The following is a 20,727-nucleotide window of genomic DNA, read 5'->3' on the forward strand; positions in this document are numbered from 1 at the left end:
GTGTTGGGTATGTGGATGTTATCTTGTGTCTTTCAATAATCTGACCTGGTTACACTTCAGATTCCAAACATATGGGCCTTATAGTCATCATTCTAACCAGAAAAAAAAATTAAATATTTCATAGCAAATTATAAACTTATCATTAAACAGTAGTGAGTCCCATCTTCTCTCTACAGCCTTCTCCAAATAAGTAGCCAGTGAAATGTATTTGTTGCACAACTCTGCTACATTCCAGACCCTCTGCATGATGCAGCAGTTACAGGATTGTTCTCTATCAATCAGAGAGCATTGGGGAAAATTAGGCACTGAACTTATCACCAAGAGGTGAGGAGAACCATGACAAAGGAGTACAGGATGCCATGAGAGCTCTTGAAATTCCTACTTTGCTGATTTAAGAAAAATGTTGCAAAACGCCCTCCCAGACTCATTCCTGTCTTGCATTGTGTAGGGGTGTTTGAGACAGACTGACTTATGAAATGCTTCAAGATAGGTAACCCCAAATACGTAATCTCTCTTTTTTTTATGTTTGCACTAATTTTTTAAAATATATTTTATTGCATTTTAGGTTTTGGGGTACATGTGAAGAACATGCAAGATTGTTGCATAGGTACATACATGGCAGTGTGGTTTGCTGCCTTCCTCCCCATCAGCTGTATCTGGCATTTCTCTCCATGTTATCCCTCCCATCTCTTTCTTTCTCTCTACAGTGCCACTCTGAATGGAGGTTATCTCAGCTGCCATCAAAATGTGTAATTCTATTTAAATTCTTCAATAATCAAATGTTAAGTGCCTGGGTTTAATAGGTCCTCTTGAGAAGTAATGATCAGAATCCAAGTCCCAGCTCAAGCAGGGGCAATTAAAAGAAGGTGATGACTGTAGCAGTTCTAAAATGTGGCCACAGATTTTTTGACACTCCTCCCATATAAAGTGTGATCTACTGCCTCTCCCTTTGGATCTGGCAGGTTTATAACTATTTTGGCCAATAGATAATGGAAGTGACACTAAGTGACTTTCAAGTCTGAGTCATAAAAGACCTTAGGGCTTCTGCCCTCTTCTCTGGACACTCTTTCTCTTGGAGCTCTGAGCCACCACCTAAGAACTTTAAGACCACTGTGCTGAGATCACCATGCTGGAGTGGTTACATGGCAGCACTCTGGTCCACAGTCCCAGCTCAGATAACCTTGCCAAAACAAGGACGAAGCTCTCTTGGGACACTAAGACTGTCTCTCTGCCAGTTGCACACCACCAAGCAACCTCCACCAAAGCCATGTGAAAGAGAAGAATCACCCTGCAAGTACCTCCTGAATATCTGCCCACCCCCACCAAATTATGTAACATAATAAAATGGTTATTGTTTTAATTCACTAAGGGTTTTTTGTTTGCTTGTTGGTTGGTTGGTTTTTTTTGTGAGATGGAGATTTGCTGTTCTTCCCCAAGCTGGAGTGCAATGGTGCAATCTCAGCTCACTGCAACCTCTGCCTCCCAGGTTCAAGCAAGCCTCCTGTCCCAGTCTCCTGAGTAGCTGGGATTATGGGCACCTGGCACCACTCATAGCTAATTTTTTTTGTATTTTTAGTAGAGACGGAGTTTTGCCATGTTGGCCAGGCTGGTCTTGAACTCCTGACCTCAGGTGATCCATCTGCCTTGGCCTCCCAAAGTGCTGGGATTTACAGGCATGAGCCTTGCCCTGGGTGTGAATTCACTGCAGAAAGGAGATGAGAACGTGTGGAGACTGGGCTACATGCACAATGTCCCCCTCACCAATGAATTTGGTCGCTGCCTCCATGGAGGGAGCAAGAAGAAGGGTGGGGCACTGTATCCTAATGCTTCTGAAGGGGTGAACCTTAGACCCTAGATAGGAAACCCAGGAGAAGAAGAGAATTGTTCCAGAACTGGGCAAAGAAAGAGAAGAGCCGGGCATGGTGGCTCACGCCTGTAATCCCAGCACTTTGGGAGGCGGAGGTGGGTGGATCACCTGAGGTCAGGAGTTTGAGATCAGCCTGGTCAACATGGTGAAACCCTGTCTCTACTAAAAATACAAAAATTAGCTAGGTGTGGTGGCAGGCATCCGTAATCCCAGCTACTTGGGAGGCTGAGGCAGGAGAATCACTTTAAACTGGGAAGTGGAGGTTGCAATAAGCCAAGACCCGGTCATTGCACTTCACTCTGCACAAGAGTGAAACTCTGTCTCAAAAATAAAAATAAATAAATAAAGAGAAGGGAGTGGACAATTTGGGACAAGGAAAAAACACTGGAAGAGAATAATTTCTTCCAATTACTTTGTTTTTCTGTCCTTTTGCATTCGGAACTTTTTGGATGCAAATGTGCACACTCCATACTTAATATGTGCCAGGCACTGTGCTAAACACTTGAACTGCATAATAGTCCTCAATCTTCATTGCAAGTCTGAAATAAATACTCTTAAGAAAGAGGAAGGAGAGTCTCCGAATCTATATGTATCTTGCCCAAGTTCACAGCCAAATGCAAGTCCAGGCATTTTGACCAAGGGCTGACTAACACTAATCCTTACACCATACTGCCATCATGATGAATGAGTTTGCTTCTCATTCAGTGTCCTGACAATGGAAAGACTCGTCCCACTGAGATTTTTGCAAATCACACCCCAGTTACCCCATGCCAGGCAATAAGTGAGAATGTGGTTGGCCAGTGCAAACCTAGTACTGCCGTTAGCAAATCAACTCAGGACACAGAGATCTCCTTTACAAGCTGAGCAGATTGTCTCTTCTTGTGTATTTGTTTAGCTTGGTTTAGGTTTATTTTATTTTCTGTCTATCACGTGAGGATGATTCAGAGCCTAGAAATTGTGACTCTCAGTCCGTGTGTTCAGTGTTGCCTTTTACTGTGCTTTCTCAGCTCTTTGTGGCCTAGTCTCTGTGTTCTGCTCACAACCATTGTAACACTCAATGCTTGGGTGAGAACTTGGGGAACAAATGCCTACTGCCCTGAGGACAGCATAGCTTGATATGTTTTGATAACCTAATGCCTCCTAACCCTGCTCCCACCAGCAACTCCTATTTTATTGTCATATCAAATGAGCCAATTAATGAGCAGTTTGGTTTCAAATGAAACCTCAACATTACGTAACAAAAGTTTACGATTTCTCTTGACATATGTGGGAGTCCAGGACTTAGCTCATGTCTGCCGTATTCCAAACTGAGAAAATAAATAAATCTCTTTGTTCTGGGATTTTGCAGTGTCTGCTGTAATTGGACTAATTCCCCTGGTGATAGACAGGTTTTGACATCATGTTTCTTCACCAAATCTGCCTTTTGTTAGAACCTATGATATGCGTACTCACATGGGAGTACAAATTAGTGTAATTGATTCCTTACTAACTTTCTCAGTAGGAGAACTTTAGCCATATTTTGTGCTTAATAATTAGGAGCAACTTCCTTTGTTTCAAATAATTCAAATGTCAACTGCCCCTGGGGCTATTGGTGTCCAATGAGTCAGACAGTGTTCCCTTTTACCCCCTGTCCCTGTGGTATGGAATGTAACAGAACAGTAATGCACAGACTCCTAACCAGCCAACTGCCTCTTTGTTCTCAGATCCATTTCCCAGCCTTCCACCTTTCTATTCTATATCACCTAGTGCTGACTCTTACAGCAACTATCAAAACTTTCCCCAGACACTTTTGTCAACAGACTTCCAGCGTCTTGGGAGAGTCCGAAGGAGTTGTAGATCATTGGAGGAAAGGAAGAAGGCAGCCAGGGTATGCCCCCTTCTGCCTGCTCAGGATGGTGTCTGTCTCCTCCCTTTGTCCCTCCACCCGCTCAAAGCCAGTGCTGCACCCTGATGTTGCTACTCTGATAGGCTGCTCCTATTTGTCCTTCTGCTATCCCAGAGTCTTTCTAATTGGTTTCCCACTTTGCACTTCCTCTGTGGAATTACTTAAAATGTACTCTGCTTTCCTAACTAGGTCTTGATTAATATATACTTCAAACTAAAAATCTGTATATATCATATGACATAGACATTTTGTAACTCTTCAGGATTTGAAAAACAATCTGGAGATAACAATTTTATGCCAAAAGTAAGTAGATTTTTATGAATTCTAGGATTGATTGCAGGGGTGACAAATGGGTTTCCATTTGAGTGCTAAATTTGATCAAGTGGTAGTGGCTGCCTGGAAAACTGACTTGAAAAAGATTCTGAGAATGGATCTGTACCTGGCCAGAAAGAGTGATGAGATCCATGATCAATACTTCATACAGATATTGAAATGGCAAATAGCAACATGTGTGCCATGCATTTGCCTTGCATAATTTATAGTCCAAAATAGGCACAGAATACTCAAAGTACAGACCATTCAGGAAAATCTATTATGTGTGCATCATATATTGTATATAGTTTATGACATATACAAAGGTGAACATAAGTTCATTACTTGTTGAAAATGGAAATAGAGTGAGAACAAACTACATTTCTGAGATTTGCTAACCCCACTCCTTACACATCAATTTCATAGCATTTCCCTTATGTTTTCTGAGCTGCCATTTTAATTTATAAATCAGTATTTTTTAAAAAGTCCTAACAGTGTTGATTTGTTATCTTAGATGGCATAAAATGAAAAATTTCAGTCTCCATCTGTTTCTGCTACTTGAGCAATGTATCAGTAAGGCTCTAGTCAAGATTTTGACAGAGAATTTAATATCAGGAATTGGTGAAAAGGATCTGGAGAACCAAACAAAGCAAAAATATCTGAAGCACTGAGAAAGCACGGAAATAGTAATACTAACTGCAGGAAGCAGCTACAATCTTTAGGTCTGGGAGAACAAAGGGAGGAATTTAGTTTACTCAAAACCCTATGAAAAGATACTACCACTATCTACATGTTACAGGTGAGATGTTGCAAACTTCAGTTACTTTTTGTCAGATTAACTGGTCTAAGACCACACAGCTGGGAACTCCCATTAAGCATGGGAGGCTAGGATATACCCTTTTAACCACTCTGCAATGCTGCCATGTAGCTCACTTAAATCACCTCCCTTTCCACATTAGTTCAACATGGTGAGGGAACTGAACTAACAGCAGAATTTGATTAAATGCTTTTTCTGTTTGTTTTGTAATCTAGGGGGAGGGAGGCAATGCACACAGTTCTTGCATACTGCAAAACCGGAAGCCTTCTGACAAGACGTAGCTAGCTCTTTTATATTTCCCAGCCTTGCTGCTGCATCCAGGTCATTAGCACAGAGGCCGTCCCTGCCATACAGGAGGCGTGACTATGGCACTGGGCCTGTGCATTTTCAAGGCTCCTGGTGATACGTATTTGTTGGCCTAGGTAGAAACAGAAACTCCAGAACTCCTCCTGTCTCTGAGCTCACTAAATTTTAACCTACACTGGCTTAACCTACAATGTATACCTATCATCCTCACCCTCGGGCCAGGCCACTTTCTCAGACAGACCATCCCAGCTACTGGGCTGTCTATACAGTTAGAAGACAGACACATTGTACCACACCCATTTTGATTTGTGGCATCTACACCATGGTGACTCCTGACCAGGAAGGTCAGCGTCATAGACTTCAGAATTCTAGATCTTCCAAACAGTTTCACTTTTGGGTATGCAATGAAGGAAGGTGTTTTGATCTTCACCCTGTAGCTTCTATGTCCCTTGGCAACTAGAAAGGAATCAGAAGAGGCCCACAGCGAAGTGTTGGTGACAGAACTGACTGCAGTAGGGCAAGGTGGGAGGGAACATAAAGAAGGGGTATCTGGTTGCCACGGCAAGCCAGCAAACACTCAAAAGAGAGAGGGAGTGGCCCAGGACTTAATGAAGTGCCACTGGGTTTGAGCAGCAACTGGAATGTCTGAGTGTAGCTGCATTCCTTCCCACAGAGCCTGGGGCCAGGCCACTAGCAGGGACTAACCGTACCTCTCAGGAATGCTCAGGATGAAGACAGCCACGGAAAAGACAAGCAGGCCTCCCAGGTGTGGGTTTCCATATCCCAGCCACAGAAATTGGGGCCTCCCAGAAGAAATTTGGAAAACTCCACAAACAGCCAAAAGAGACTCGATCTACAAATTATTTTTTCCCCAAAAACTCTGAGACTGACATTCTTTGGGATATGAGAAGGCATTTTGAAAGTTCTTCCTTGCAAAAATTTATGTCTGCCTTTCTTTTTACTCCCTCCCTCCTCTAAGATGGTATTCTCGCTGTGGCAATGGCCCTGGGGTCTCAGAGACCTCACAGTTTGATCAAGCAGAAGACATGTGTTAGCAGTGGGACTGTATATTGCAGTGAGTTGAAGAGGCAGGTCTGGGAAGACACTGGATGTAGAAGAGACAAGACCATACATACATGGAAGGGCTGGGGCAGGCATTGCCCAGGCAACTGGATTTAGAAAGTACAAAAAAGCCTGAGGTCAAGGCAGCATCGAGTGTCAGAGGCCAGTGGTTGAATGAAACATTCACTAGCTAGGCGATTCCTGGAAACTCTGATAAGGGTGTAACAGTGAGATCAGCTGCTGGCCAGGTAGCCGACGAGGAAGGAGACCTGGAGCCCCCCTGAAGAGCCTAGAAAACAGATATTGCCAAAATCTCAACTTGACTTCACCTCTGTGTCTTGCTCTCTAAGTGCCCCTCTCCAGACTAACTCTTCTGTCCTATTTCATCCTACCTGAAGCCTTAACTAGCTTAGAGGAAACTCATGTCTAACACGTGGCATGAATGGAAACTAGAAACAAGTGGTGAGATTTTGGGTACGTATGAAATGCTAATAAGGTGACGTAGAGTACTTCACTGCAAAAGAAGGAACAGAGCTCATTTATTAATACATATGTAATCAAATATTAAATATTTAATTAAGAAGTTAAAATGTGATCAAACATGTATCAGTATTTTTTAGCTCCACCTATACTAGGGGAAAGAAACGTGTGCAGAGCATTTTGTGCCAGATGCTTTCAAGAATGACAAGATTGCCCATCTGAATGTGTATAATATGCCAGAAAATTTAAGCTCATCCCTCAACTTTGCAAATGGGCCCTAAAAGACTCAGTCATGAGCTCAAGGTCTCCCTGAGCTAGGATTCCAACTAGGTCTTGATGCAAAAGTCTGTACTCCCTGGATGAGCACACATTAATACATAAGTGCCTGCAATGTCTTCCAAAGATCACTTCGAGAGAGACAAGGCCTGAAACGCAAAAATGCCTTGTTCACTCCGGGGACTTCATTTATACCTAGAGAGAACCTCTGCTACTCTCCCCAAGTGATGACCACTGCCTGGGGCACTCTTTACTTCGTGAAGGTAAACTGTCTAATGCTAAAATTATGATGGGTGGCTCTGGATTGCTCATTAGTGAGCGAGCTGCCCAGGTGGAGCCCTGGGACATGCTCTGGTATTAGCATGACCCTTTAATATGGTGGATAAATTGGATAGTCTTGCTGACATCGTTTTAAAAAAATTTTCCCTCTCTTAATACTTGGAATCAAGGTCACAGTTTATTAAATCTGGGGCCTCAAACTGGAGCATGGCATGGCTTTAAATGAAATTATATTTAAAACATGGCCAAAAGTTAGAACACAGAACACTTAATTGTATGTGAGCATGCATGTCTGTGAGAGAAGGGAAGAGACAGAAAGAGAAACATTAACCAGCCTGTTAAAATAATGTACATCCCAGGCCAGAAAGAGCACAGAAATTCAGAAACCGGCCAATAACAATCGCCACTACTTTGTTTCTTCTTGGTTCTTTCTGTACCAAAGATAATTCTGTTTGCTTAGGGTATCGATACATATAACAACTATTTTTGAAGTGCCATTTCCAGGACTGGCACGTCATATTCATTGCAGTAAATCTGCATAACAGTTCTTTTAAGTTTGGAATTTATTAATATCTTCCCATTTCACAGATGGGAACACCGCGTCTCAAGCCATTCACTAATTTGCTCAAGATCTCCCAATTTGATCTCCAGCAAGTTGCCTGTTAGACCCTCTATCTTGCTTGATCGACAGTTGCTACTTTTGCTCACATGAACTACATACACCTGAGGTGTATATGCACATCGGTTAATCTATCAGCTGGACAAAAGCATGCCTCAACATAAAACTGACCTTCAAGCCCAGAATACAATGATCAACTTGAGAATGAGTCATTTTACTGCTGTGTACTCCAAACCCACAGTCTTCTACGTTGGCCTTGCATTGCCATCGATTCTTAAACTATTGCTCAAGAACCAATCAAAACATAAAGCTCCAGTGTCCACAGACCAACCCACCCACTGACCCCTAACACAAAAATACAGCATGCTCTTTTATTTTGGTTTTCACATGCATCAAATCAGAGTTGAAATTCCAGTCAACACATTTCAAGGTTTTATTTAGGGAAGGACACTATGTAAGGTGATACCATAGATCCAAAAATCTATGGTAAGACAGTATTTTCAGAGCCACCACATAAAGGTGTGAGGTTGTGTCCTGCCCAAGGCTGCCTGGTCCAAGGAGTGAATATGTCCAGAAACCCAGCCATGCTACCTGGATTTTTCAAGCCATGGTCTCTGACACTGATTTGCCTTTACTAGGATAAAAGGATGCCTTTTTCCAACTCTCCCAAAAGGCATCAAATGGCCTAGTGGAGCCCCGAGTTCACCTGCTTTTAAAGAGGTTACAATTGAATAGTGGAGAAAGATAAGAACACACATCTCATAAAAATCAGTCAGATATATTGATTATCTTAGAAGAGGACAATAGGGATCATGAACACCTTAAATCTCATCAAACAGAAAGATGAAGAAAGTCTTCAGTAGATTGGAGATGTATGAGAAGCAGCTGAAAAAATGAGCAAGTTTTTTGTCACATGAAGGTAGAGAAGATGGCACTCTAGGCTAGCAAATAACATGAGCACAAAAGTGGAAACCAGGGACTGGGGAGTTATCACCTTTGGCAAGGGTATGGAGTATTTGTTCAGAAGCAGGGGGAGATCAGTGTCAAAGGTTGGCTGTGCTGAGACTTGGTTTGAACCTTAAGGACACAGAGGACAGCAAACTCTTTTCCTGAGTTCTGGATGACTCCAGAAGAGCTGTGCTTTCAGAGGAAGTGTGGACTCACTGTGCTGGAATGGATTGGAGGGGGACGAGGAAGGTGAGGAGCACTTGCTTATAGACTTTACCATGAAAGTGATGCCAGCCCCAGGCAGCATGAGAGCACAGCAGATGGAAAGGAGGATGATGGATGTGAAAGACGTGAAGGATACACATGGATTATTTACAAGTATAAAGAAGCTGGTGTCAAAATCAATTTTACTCTGAGTAAAAGCCAGAGTCATTATCATAGCTAACAAGATCCTCTAGTGTCCCCTCCACCCCTCCATACTTCTCCAGCCTCGCCTCTCTCCCTCACTCTGCTGCAGCCATACCAGTCTCAATGCTCTTCCTCACACACATGAAGGTCTCTCCCACCTCACATTTGCTGTTCTCTGTGCCTAGTTCATTCTCCCTCCCAGGTATCCCTTGGCTTATTTCCTCACTCCCTTCGCATCTCCAAGAAGCATCCATGGACCTTCCCCATGTGAACCAGCTCCTTTGCAGCCCTGCCACTCCTTACCCCCACTCACTGCACTTTTTTCCCACAGCAATCTTCAACAGCTGGCATACATACTTATTGCATATTATCTGTCTCCTGCAACTTCTCTTCAAGTTTCTCGAGGACAGAGATTTCATTTTACTCACTACTGTATCCCTAGTGCCTGGGATGTAATAGTTGTTCAACAAAAATATATTGACTAAAATAATGATACCATCAGCTATGTGAGTATTTTTTACTTCATTAAAATCAGAGGAAGTCAGATATAAAACATATAGCTTTGGGACATAGTGAGTTCCTTAATATGAGGTGAATTCATAATGAAGCAGGACAGCTTACTGGAAGGAATGTTATAGTGAATAACAATGGGCTTTTGGAGACCCTTTCAAGCCTGAGAACCTGCAAAACTAAGTATAGTGATTTATGCGTGTAGTTTCTCAGGAAATGTAGTGTTGTAATAGAGCATGGTGGGTGAATGCACAAACCCTCAAACCAGACAACTGGGTCCAAATCCTGGCTCTGCCACTTACTGGAGGTGCCATCTGGGGTTTCTTTGTGCCTCTCTCAATATTTCTCATGTCTCATTTATGTTAAGTGCTTCACTGCTCTCCAGCCACTGTCTGATTTCCCAATATTAGCATCCCAGGAATTACTACTTATCTTAGCCACTAAAACATGGCTGTATGAAAGCTACATGCCAGTAAGAGATCTTTGTGTTTGATTTTTAATTTATGGTTTCAGGCATCTGGATGTATAATTTGTAGATTATTTATTAAATTTTTTCAAACTAGAATAATATAACCCAAAACATCCACCTGAGCATGATGTAACCTTATGTTAGCCATGAGATATAAGCAGCACTATTTAAAAGCAAGTTGAATTATATATGTGTGTGTGATGCTTTAGAACTGTGCTGGCCAGTGACACGACTAGCTACATGTCACTGTTTAAACTCACTGAAATTAAGTAACATTTAAAATTCAGTTTTTCGGTCTCATCCGTCACTAGGGCTACAGAGCAACCCGTAGTGCCTAGTGGCTACTACAACAGACAATGCAGACGTAGAACATTTCCATCATTGTCAAAAGTTGCAGTGGATGGTGCTATTGTATAATGCGATAAATTCAGCAATTCAATTGTCTTTTGAAGAAAATAACCAGTGTTCCTCACATAGGTAATGCAACTTTACAGGCATATGCCAGCTGAGTTTACCAACATTTCTGCCAACTCCAAATTTCCGCCCTAGCCCACTTCCTTTTCCTCAGCTCCACACATTACCACCTTTACCTTACAGATCCATTTTGCTTCTTTCCGAATCAGTGGGATAGAACATCTCCTGGCAGCCAAACCACTTAGGAGTCTCCATCTGTTCTAACTGTCCTGAGAACATAACTAATGATGGCACACATCTTAGTCTCTCTAAGGTTAGAGAAGCATGGTGTTTGAGAATTTTGAAGCCACAAAAGGGTGATTCTCTCCTCTCCTCCTTTTCTTTACTGTCAATTTTTTTTTTTTTTTTTTTGAGACAGAGTCTTGCTCTGTTGCCAGGCTGGAATGCAGTGGCATGATCTTGGCTCACTGCAACCTCCGACTCCCTGCTTCAAGCAATTCTCTTGCTTCAAGCAATTCTCCTGCTTCAGCCTTCTGAGTAGCTGGGATTACAGGCACATGCCACCATGCCCAGCTAATTTTTTTTGTTGTTGTTGTATTTTTAGTAGAGTTGGGAGTGTTCACCACGTTGGCCAGGATGGTCTTGATCTCCTGACCTCGTGATCCACCTGCCTCGGCTTCCCAAAGTACTGGAATTACAGGCATGCACCACCATGCCCAGCCACTCTTTTTTTGAGATGGAGTCTTGCTCTGCCACCTAGGCTGGGGTGCAGTGGTGCAATCTCTGCTCACTACAACTTCTACCTCCCAAGTTAAAGTGATTCTCCTTTCTCAGCCTCCCGAGTAGGTGGGACTACAAGTGTGTACCACTATGCAGGGCTCAATTTTCATATTTTTAGTGGAGGGGACGTTTCATCATGTTGGCCAGGCTGGTCTCAAACATCTGACCTCAAGTGATCCTCCCACCTCGGCCTCCCAAAGTGCTGGGATTACAGGCATGAGCCACCACACCTGGCTGCAAACTTTTTGAGAGAGTAATCTATACACACCATCTCCATCAATCACTCTTTAACCCTTCCTTGTCTGGCACTGCTTAACCACTATGCTGGGCTTCGATATTTAGGAAACTGAGGCTTAGAGAGATTCAGTAACTCAATGACTTACCTAGTGAGTAATGGACCCAGAATTCAAATTCAGATTTGTCAGCTTTGAAGCTTTGTAGTTTTCATCCTTGCAGATCATTATGCTGCTGCCCATGGATCACAAATCACCAATACCTCCTACATATTGACTTTCTAGGTCCAGGCTCAGTCATCCTGACCCCAGCCTCCCTGTGCCAGGTCACCTCCCTAGGTAGAGAAAGCATGAACAATGTTGAGTTAATAAGAAGTATTTTCCCATTGTGAAGACTACTTTGCCATTCTAAAAAGCTGTAGAAATTTTCTTACAGATTATTCTAATGGTTATTGATTCACTACCTACAACGTCATTACTTGGAAGTCATTTGCACCCTAACATAACTTGCCTAACCATTCAGGAAGCACTTTGAGTTGTATGTATTAAATTGTGGTATGGGGTAATTCTCTAACTTTAACAGCCTTTTGTGAGATTTAAATGTGACTTGCATGTGTATAAACATTTTTAAACCGGCAGTTGTATTCGGATAGCAGTTACCCAAAGGAAAGAAGGGCACATTGACGCAACATAATTGGTAGTCATTAAAAAGTCAACACTGTCCCTTCATTTTCTATTTTTTTAAAATGTGACTTTTAATATGTGACTTTTGTGTAGACAGAGACAAAGAAAAGGAAGCTTGTGTATATTAAATTATCCTTAGAAGAAAATTGGATTTAAAGAACATTAGCAAATTGTAGTTAATCTCAACTAGTGCCATTACTCAGAACTACCTTTCAGGGCTTAGAAAGATTTTTATTATACTCATTTGGAATGTTAACCACATTTGACTTGTAGATTTCTTTTAAAAATGTACTTCATCATTGTCACACTAGTTCTTACTAACACATAGCAATGTAACCTAAAGACTGTGTGGCACGACCAGATTAAAGATGAAAACCACATCATCTTCAGCAGGGAGCCAAATGTGGCAAATCACACACACCATAGTGTATTGACCACCAGGCTGAATTCTGACTGGACAAGATCTATTCAATCTCAGGTAGGCTCACACAATGGCAGACTTGAGAATAACCATCTTTTATTATTATTATACTTTAAGTTCTGGTGTACATGTGCAGAACGTGCAGGTTTGTTACATAGGTATACACGTGCCCTGGTGGTTTGCTGCATCCATCACCCTGTCATCTACATTAGGTATTTCTCCTAATGCTATCCCTCCCCTAGCTCCCCACCCCCTGACAGGCCCTGGTGTGTGATGTTTTCCTCCCTGTGTCCATGTGTTCTCATTGCTCAACTCCCACTTATGAGAACATGCAGTGTTTGGTTTTCTGTTTATTGAGATACCATCTCATGCCAGTTAGAATGGCAATCATTAAAAAATCAGAAGACAACAGATGCTAGAGAGGATGTGGAGAAATAGGAACACTTTTACACTGTTGGTGGGAGTGTAAATTAGCTCAATATTGTGGAAGACAGTGTGGCGATTCCTCAAGGATCTAGAACTAGAAATACCATTTGACCAAGAAATCCCATTACTGGATATATAACCAAATGATTATAAATCATTCTATTATAAAGACACATGCACACATATGTTTATTGTGGCACTGTTCACAATAGCAAAGACTTGGAACCAACCCAAATGCCCATTAATGATCAACTGGATAACCATCTATTTTCTAAAACAGTCTTGTATTTTGCCAGGCCAGATATCCCAGGCACATGTAGAAGCTTTTATGGGCATGGGCCATTATGGGATACAGGATTCTCACCACTACCATCTTTTTCTTCTGCGCTAACCACTGAGAAACCTGAAATACTAGGAGTATTTCAGTGGTCTTCCTGGAATGACATAAGAAATGATCCAAAGTCAGCTTCAGAGATGCCCTAGAGCCCTTCTCATTAATTCACCCAACCTTACCCTGAGCCCTTCATCATCTGGATGGCCTGAATCTAAGAGTAGTGAGTCTCCCAGCTGACGGATGACTCATCATGTCATTTAAGTTTGTCAGTCAATGGAAACCAGAGCTCCAAAGTCTCTGTCCAGGACTCTCCCTAGGGAAGCTATTAAGGAAAAGGCAGCCTTGCCAGACATTTCTGTCCAGCTGGCCTAACTGGTATGTGCAAGGGCATCTGCTTATACTCAGGGCCTGGCATGAGGAGAGAGAGGGCCCTGGAAGGGTGCTCAGGAAAGTTTGCCCTCAGTTTTTCTACCATTTGCTAGAAACAACAGGCAGGAGAGAAAATAGGCGCAGCTACTCAGAAAGAAAATAGGCTCAGCTACTCAGAAAGCCACTGAGCACCTTGAAACAAAAACCGGTCAAAAGACATTAAACTTTCCCATTGCAAATGGAACTGGGTGAATGCTGTGCAATAGAAAACATTACATTTGGAGACAGAGAACTTGGATTCCCACCCTAACCTGCACTTAGATACGTGAACTTAAATTTTCCTATAACCTCACAGACATTCAGTTTCTTCATCTGTAAAATGAAAAGAAAAAAACAAAAAACAAAACTGCCCTTGCTCTGCCTACTGTGGGTAGCCATAAAGCAAACGAAAGCACTTTGTGAACCATAAAGAAAATGCTTTTTTTTCTCTCTCAAATGATGATTTCTAACCACAAACCTCTCTCCAGTTCCAAGCTCACATTTCCAACTGTCTATTTCATAGTTCTTTCCAAATGCCTCATAGGTATGCTGAGATATCTGCCCAGCCCTTCAAGCAGCCAGGTGGTGACTGGTGTGGCCAGAAAACCCTGCAAGCTGGCCCCAACTGCAGAAGCCTCCTCTAGGGTGCTGAACACTGCTTTAGATGACATTTCCAGCTAATTACGTATCTGGCTTTCAACCTGAGTTTACTGAGACAGCAAATGTATAGTCTTTCTTTAAAAGCCTGCTCCCGCTAGCTTCCCTTTTCTGGCAGGGCTGGAAGATTTCAGATTGTGTATTTAATGCAGAGGCATCATACTCGACATTTCATTTCACCTCTCTTCATCCTATTAATCACAACTTTTCTTTTCCTTCTAACATCTTGGTGTCCCACAGAACCAGGCTAACTCCCTTCATATGACCTTGAGGAACTTTCCTTGCCAGTCTGGGGCTTAGTGTTCTCATCTGTGAAGTGAGCATATGCTATTTGCAGATCTGTTTTAGGAATTAAGTAAGATTTTGCATTTACCAAATGTATGGTACATGTTGGCTTAGTTCTACCTTCCAGCTAAGCTGGATGCCTCACTGATATTCCAAAATGCACAGCCTATCCATTTCCTACCTCCACATCTTCAACCCTGTTGCTTCCCTTGCCTGGACTCTCCTCTCCCCACTCTCATTTCTACCTGTTGGACCACATGCATCCTTCCCCAACCATATTCCAAATGCTACCTACCTTTGGCATCCAGAAGTGATCCCTACTTCCTCTGGACTGTAAGTAATTCTTGCACATTATTTCAAAACTCATGAGGTATTTGACATTCCTGCTTCACATTCTACTTTCAGATATGCCATATCTTCTTATGAACGTTCATGTTCATCTTCCTTACACATCCTATTTACTTAATAGCTGGTTTTTAAATGACTAAAAGAAATGACCAATCAATCAAATAATGACTGTTGCATGGACCTGGCACAAGACAATGGAAAGTGATTAGAAAGTGATGAAACGATTTCAACAAAGAGACAGCAAAGACACTTCATATTTTGTGTGCTGATTTTTTAATGAACATCGTAGAGTCTTACAAAATAACTGTCTGTAGCTGTTTGACATTACATTACAGTAGATCAGCTCCTTTCACTACATCCCCAATCAAGCCATCACCTTCGGTGTTAACTAATGCACTCAGTAGTGATCACAAAAGAACAGAGGAAGTGCCAAGTTCAATGCCTTGTAATAGAAAAAAAGAGAAGAGAATCAGGAAGAGCTCTTTCATGATTCCTTCACTTTCATTCCTGCCAGCATCTTCCCATTCTCCTCACTCTGTCCTTTCTGATTGGAGGCTGTCACTCTTGTCGTTAGAGCCAGCTAGCCCTGCGCCACCTGGGCACAATCAAACACACAGAAGAGTCTCTGAGAAAGGCTCTCAATGACCACATGGGTGGATAGGAGCAGCAGAATGTGGACCATCACATGGAATGTGAGTTGTGTCGCTGGGATCTGTGACCACAGTGTCTCAGTCCTTCCACTTTATCAGTGACCTGAGTTGCTCAGGCCCCAGAAGCAGAGACTGGAAGAACCTGCTGTCTCTGAATAGCTACAGTTATGACTGGGAAGCCTGATCGCCTAAGGGGCTCTTCACACACAACAGGAACTTTCCTTTTGCCTTTCCAGAGCAGTGAATTGCAGAGAACAAAATATTTAAAAATGAAATTTAAAACGCGTATGTTCTCACTATTGCTCTTGTGGAGAGACTGCACGCAGATGTACACCGGCGTGAACCACAGGCTCCGTGTTCCTGAGCTGCGGAATGCCCAGGATAACAATTCCTCTGCCTCAATCTCAGACAAGATAGGATTCCCCAAGGCAGAACTTAGCACACTTCCAGCAATTTGGACATTTTCCCCAATAAAACAAAATAGGGTGTCTAAACTTTTCCATCGTCCTTTGCATATGGAAGCCTGTCAGAATCCCACTAATAACTATGTTTGTCTTACTGGGGGCACTAAGCATGACTCAAGACAATGAGTGGTATCTGAGCTACATCTTCTTTATGCTAGAAATTAGAAGACAAAACAAAAGATTTTTTTTTGAATGGGTGAACTCTGCTCTTTCCTTTTCCCAATGACTTTGACACCCTCATTCCACAAACCCACAGATTAATATGGGTATATCCTTATTCTTGTTTTATTCCCTTTCAGGATATTCTTCTTCCCTACATGATAATGTAGATAATACTTCTATAGTTGTGGTAGTATTTCCTATTCCTATTTGCAAAACTGTTTCTCTGGTGTTGATGGGAAAAGTAGAAAAACAGTGGTCAAAGCAAAAGAGCAGAAGATGGAGAGAGACCACGGTTGAGATCTAACTTTTGTCTGTTCTTGGTTTCCATTGGAGAAAAAACTTTAAGGGAGACAAGCCTCACATCCTTCCTACAATGAGTAAAACTAGAATATTAAACAGAAATTGGCTCCTTACTCTCTTTCCCTAAGGCCTAATCCAGAAACCGTTACAAGAAAATGTAACTGCAATAGACCACATCCCAGTGACCCTGGGATGTAAACAGAGAGAGGCTTAATGTGGTCATTTCATGTGCGGTCCATGTATTGGATAAGAAAGAGTAAAAACAACAAAATGGACCCTAAATAGTTGAAATTCTTCTGTCTCCCCACAGAGTGTCACCCTTGCTCCATGTATTCTCATAGCTTGCTGAAGTCAAAATCTCTGGCTCGCAGATTTTGTACATGATACTTGACAAGAATTTATCTCAGATTCTTCATTGCTCAAGGGACCCACTGGGGTCTTCTTTGGAGACTTGGAACAAGGACCGAATCTCCCTGATCACTTCCATTCTCATGCCCGGGCTTTAGTTTAACCCTGACTGCTCACTTCACAGTTCTCTTTGGCTCCTCCATTCCTGCCTGTGCTTTCATCTCCTTCCACCTTTCCCCTGTGTCATTTCCATAATATTTTTTCCCCAGAAAAAAAATCAACACTTGGTCATGTGACTGTGAGTGATAGCCAGGCTTGGAGACTTCTAACATGTTAGAAGTGGGACCACAGGCCAAGTATGAGGATCGTGTGAGTTCCTGTAATCCTGGTGATCAGAGAATGGGCTCCAATACAAACTTGTTGACTGGCTGGCTGGCTGACAGCCACCCTTGGAACAGGCACGTATGGAAGTGCAGAGAATCCTGGGTCTCACCAACTCCAATTGAGAGTTCTAAGAAATGGACACAAGTTAATATATTCTTTGTGGACAGATGGTCAAGAACCATTATCTAGTTCTGGACCCAACACCAGTGGGTACTCACACCCAACTTCCTAAGCCTCTTAGTACCACCATTCTAACTCCCCATCTCCTCGGTCATAAATGGGCCCAGCTCCCAGGTCACAGAAAAAGATGATTAACTTTGCATGCTAGCATCCAGAATTCCATGTGATTACTCTCTCTCCTCCTGCACTTCCCATTCAACCTGCCAATCCTCATCCATAGAAAGATGGGAAAATAAGTTACCTTTCTGTCCTCAAAGTCTCAGCATTCAATTTGAACTTCACAGCAGCATGTGTGGAACAATGAATAATTTTTAGCTTAGTAAACAGCAAAAAATATAATATATATATTTATATAATTATGTTTAAATACTTATAAAGAATAACTAATTTCATTATTTAAGGGAGACTACACAAAAGGAAAAAGAGCCAGTTGAGAGCAGACAAGCTCTGAAAGATGGCAATCCATTCGAGATGGGTATTAGCAGAGTATCCCTGCCAAATCCTCCTCTAGTTTTTTTGTATTAATTTACAAGTTGGGTGGGACTGAATAGCCGGCAGGGTATAGAGCGGGGAGCAGGGCAAGAGCTGAGGATAGGATTGAGTAGAATATAAATGAGGGAGGAGGGTCCTTATAGATCTCTCATATTTCTTCTTCCATGTTAATCAACTGCTACTTTAAAGAAACTTTTGTCTATGATTCTCCCCTACTTGGACTACTCGATAGTTGGCACCTATCAACACCCTCATGCATTTCTTATAAGATCCTTCATACTCTTCCTCCTTCCTCCACTTCATGACTGTCCTTCTTCATTCACCCTTTGTTTCCTCCTGGGTCTGCCTCTCTTTGTTACTACCTCTGAGGCAGTGGAGGGAGGGGTTTGTTCCCACAGTTACTGATTTTCTTCTGCCTTGGGGTCTCGGCAGGTGCACTCATCCAAGTCACAGTCAGCAGCAAATGGAATGACCTAGGGGAATGAAAGAGAAGTTGAAATAGCGCATTTATGTGACAGCTTCATACTTTTCAACCAGCATTCACTTTTCTCACTTGGTGCCAGAGGAACTGTGGAATTATGTGCTAATATCATCACTGACCAGAAATAAACACGTAGTTTTCTCACTCACACACCATGTCACCATGTAGCCTTAGGCAAAGTAATCGTTCCTTGCTTCACTTTCCTCACATATAAGTTGGGGAGGACAACAGAAACTACCCCAGAGGGTGTTTGTATGATTTAAATAACATGGTAAGTAGAGAGCTCTTATATATTGCCAAGCATCTATCACTACTGTCAGTTCTAATACTGCCACTCTTAGCTAAAACTACTGCTCTTACTGTTACTGTTACTTTCCCTGTAAAGCAGGAAAGATGAATGGTAGCATCAGCATTTTCTTTTTACAGGGAAGGGCAAGAGATGTGAGGTGACTTTATACAAGGTAATGACACTGCTATATGGGAAGCTGAGACAAGCTACAGACTAGCTCTCTGCCTCCAACTCCTCAGTGTTCTTGGGACAAGGGGAACATCTTTGCCATCCTTATAAAGCATGAGTTTTTGCTTTTTTGAGCCCAAGATATATATTGGCTTGGCAGAATAATGCATCTCCCCGCCCACTGTTTGTGGCTCTGTTGCTTTCCTTCTATGTAACTATCTCTTCCCCATGCCAGAGACAGTCAGAAAAAGTTACTCTCTTCTGCTTGAGCTACTGCAAATAGATAAATGCTACACTTTGAGTGTCCATACCTAGCATCACAGAAAATTGGGCATTTGGGAGATGCGACATAAAAGTGTCAATGATTTTTCCCTTTGGGGCATTAACAATAGAATGAGATAAAAATAAATAGGCATATCACATACAATAGTGGTCCAAGTACACTAAAGACATGGGCTTGGTGATTGGGCAAGTGGGTTGGAGAATGGGTGGGGCTGTGTGGGGAAATTTTCCAGCATATTTGCACATTACTTTAAAATGTGATTTAGGAGTCAACAAAGGGGTGAAGTGCCTTTTCAATCCTAATTCCTGTGTATGCTGGCCACAGGCACTGAAATTTATTACAATTACTAGATTTTTCAGAGTGTGAGATAGGGAGAGAACTGCTTTATTTTTTCCTAAGTTATCCTGTCTTCTTTTATAGAGATAGCTGGCCTGATTTCTGACCTGTGGTCCAAGCCTTTGATCTGTTTCTCTTAGTTTAGGATGTTTGGGTTTTTAAAGCAAAAGAGAGCCAAATTAGTGATATAATGAGCACCTGAGCACTCTGCGTTAAATAAGTTAATTCACATAAATGGTGAGAATAGTGCCTGCCACATATTGAGTGAGGGTTAAATATTAGCAAGTAAGAGACGTAATATTCAAGTCTGCATGTAGGTGATGATAGGTGTGGCTTTATCATGGAGACACATTCAAGGAAGGAAATACCATCTCTTGCTTATTTCAGATTTATCATATTGACCCAACTAGCTTTAAATATCTTTGAAGCACTTAGGTTTTTTTACCCGTATTATTACAACATTTCTGCTTATTCTATTTTATAAGGCTTAGCTTGAGCCTATCTGCTAATTTAACAGAGCCAAGAGTAACAGGGATGAGGAGCATCAAGAAAGGATTATTGCTCAAGATACAATCAGAGAGCACTCAGGTGGCTGGTGGCAGCCATTTAACACGTGTCTGCGAGATGCTTGCAACATACTATGTAAAATTATTAATGTAATTATGAAGACAGATAGTAACTGGATAGCACTTTGTGGGTAATCCTACCTCCCCCGGGGTAAAGACAATTATTTTCCCTGCCTACAGAAATGTTTCTTGGCCAATGATAAACAGGTATGAGTCCTTCCATAGCAAAAACCATGGCTTTTCTGAAAGAGTCACTGAATTGACAAAGAACTGGTGTTGTCTAAGAACCTATGCTTCCCTTAACTCTGTCAATGTCGAAGCTCCAATGTTTGCTCATTCTAATTCCCTCCTAATTGTTGAATACAAACCCCTTATTACACACCATGAAGGAGAGCT

General features: G+C 42.0%; 1 protein-coding gene across 2 annotated transcripts in view; it reads right to left on the reverse strand.

Moving 5' to 3' along the window:
- Window positions 1–15,482: 15,482 nt before the first annotated feature.
- The window catches only part of PAPPA2 (pappalysin 2), a 280,840-nt gene continuing 275,595 nt past the window's right edge, over window positions 15,483–20,727 (reverse strand). For both annotated transcript variants that reach the window (XM_032291320.1, XM_032291319.1), the window contains one exon: window positions 15,483–18,681. In XM_032291320.1, the coding sequence (XP_032147211.1) occupies window positions 18,607–18,681 (75 nt within the window). In that variant the 3' untranslated portion in view covers window positions 15,483–18,606. The remainder of the gene's footprint in view (window positions 18,682–20,727) is intronic.

The sequence above is a fragment of the Sapajus apella genome, unplaced genomic scaffold (genome assembly GCF_009761245.1).
Source record: "Sapajus apella isolate SASKATOON/1434 unplaced genomic scaffold, GSC_monkey_1.0 scaffold25, whole genome shotgun sequence".
NCBI classification, from domain to species: Eukaryota; Metazoa; Chordata; class Mammalia; order Primates; family Cebidae; genus Sapajus; species Sapajus apella.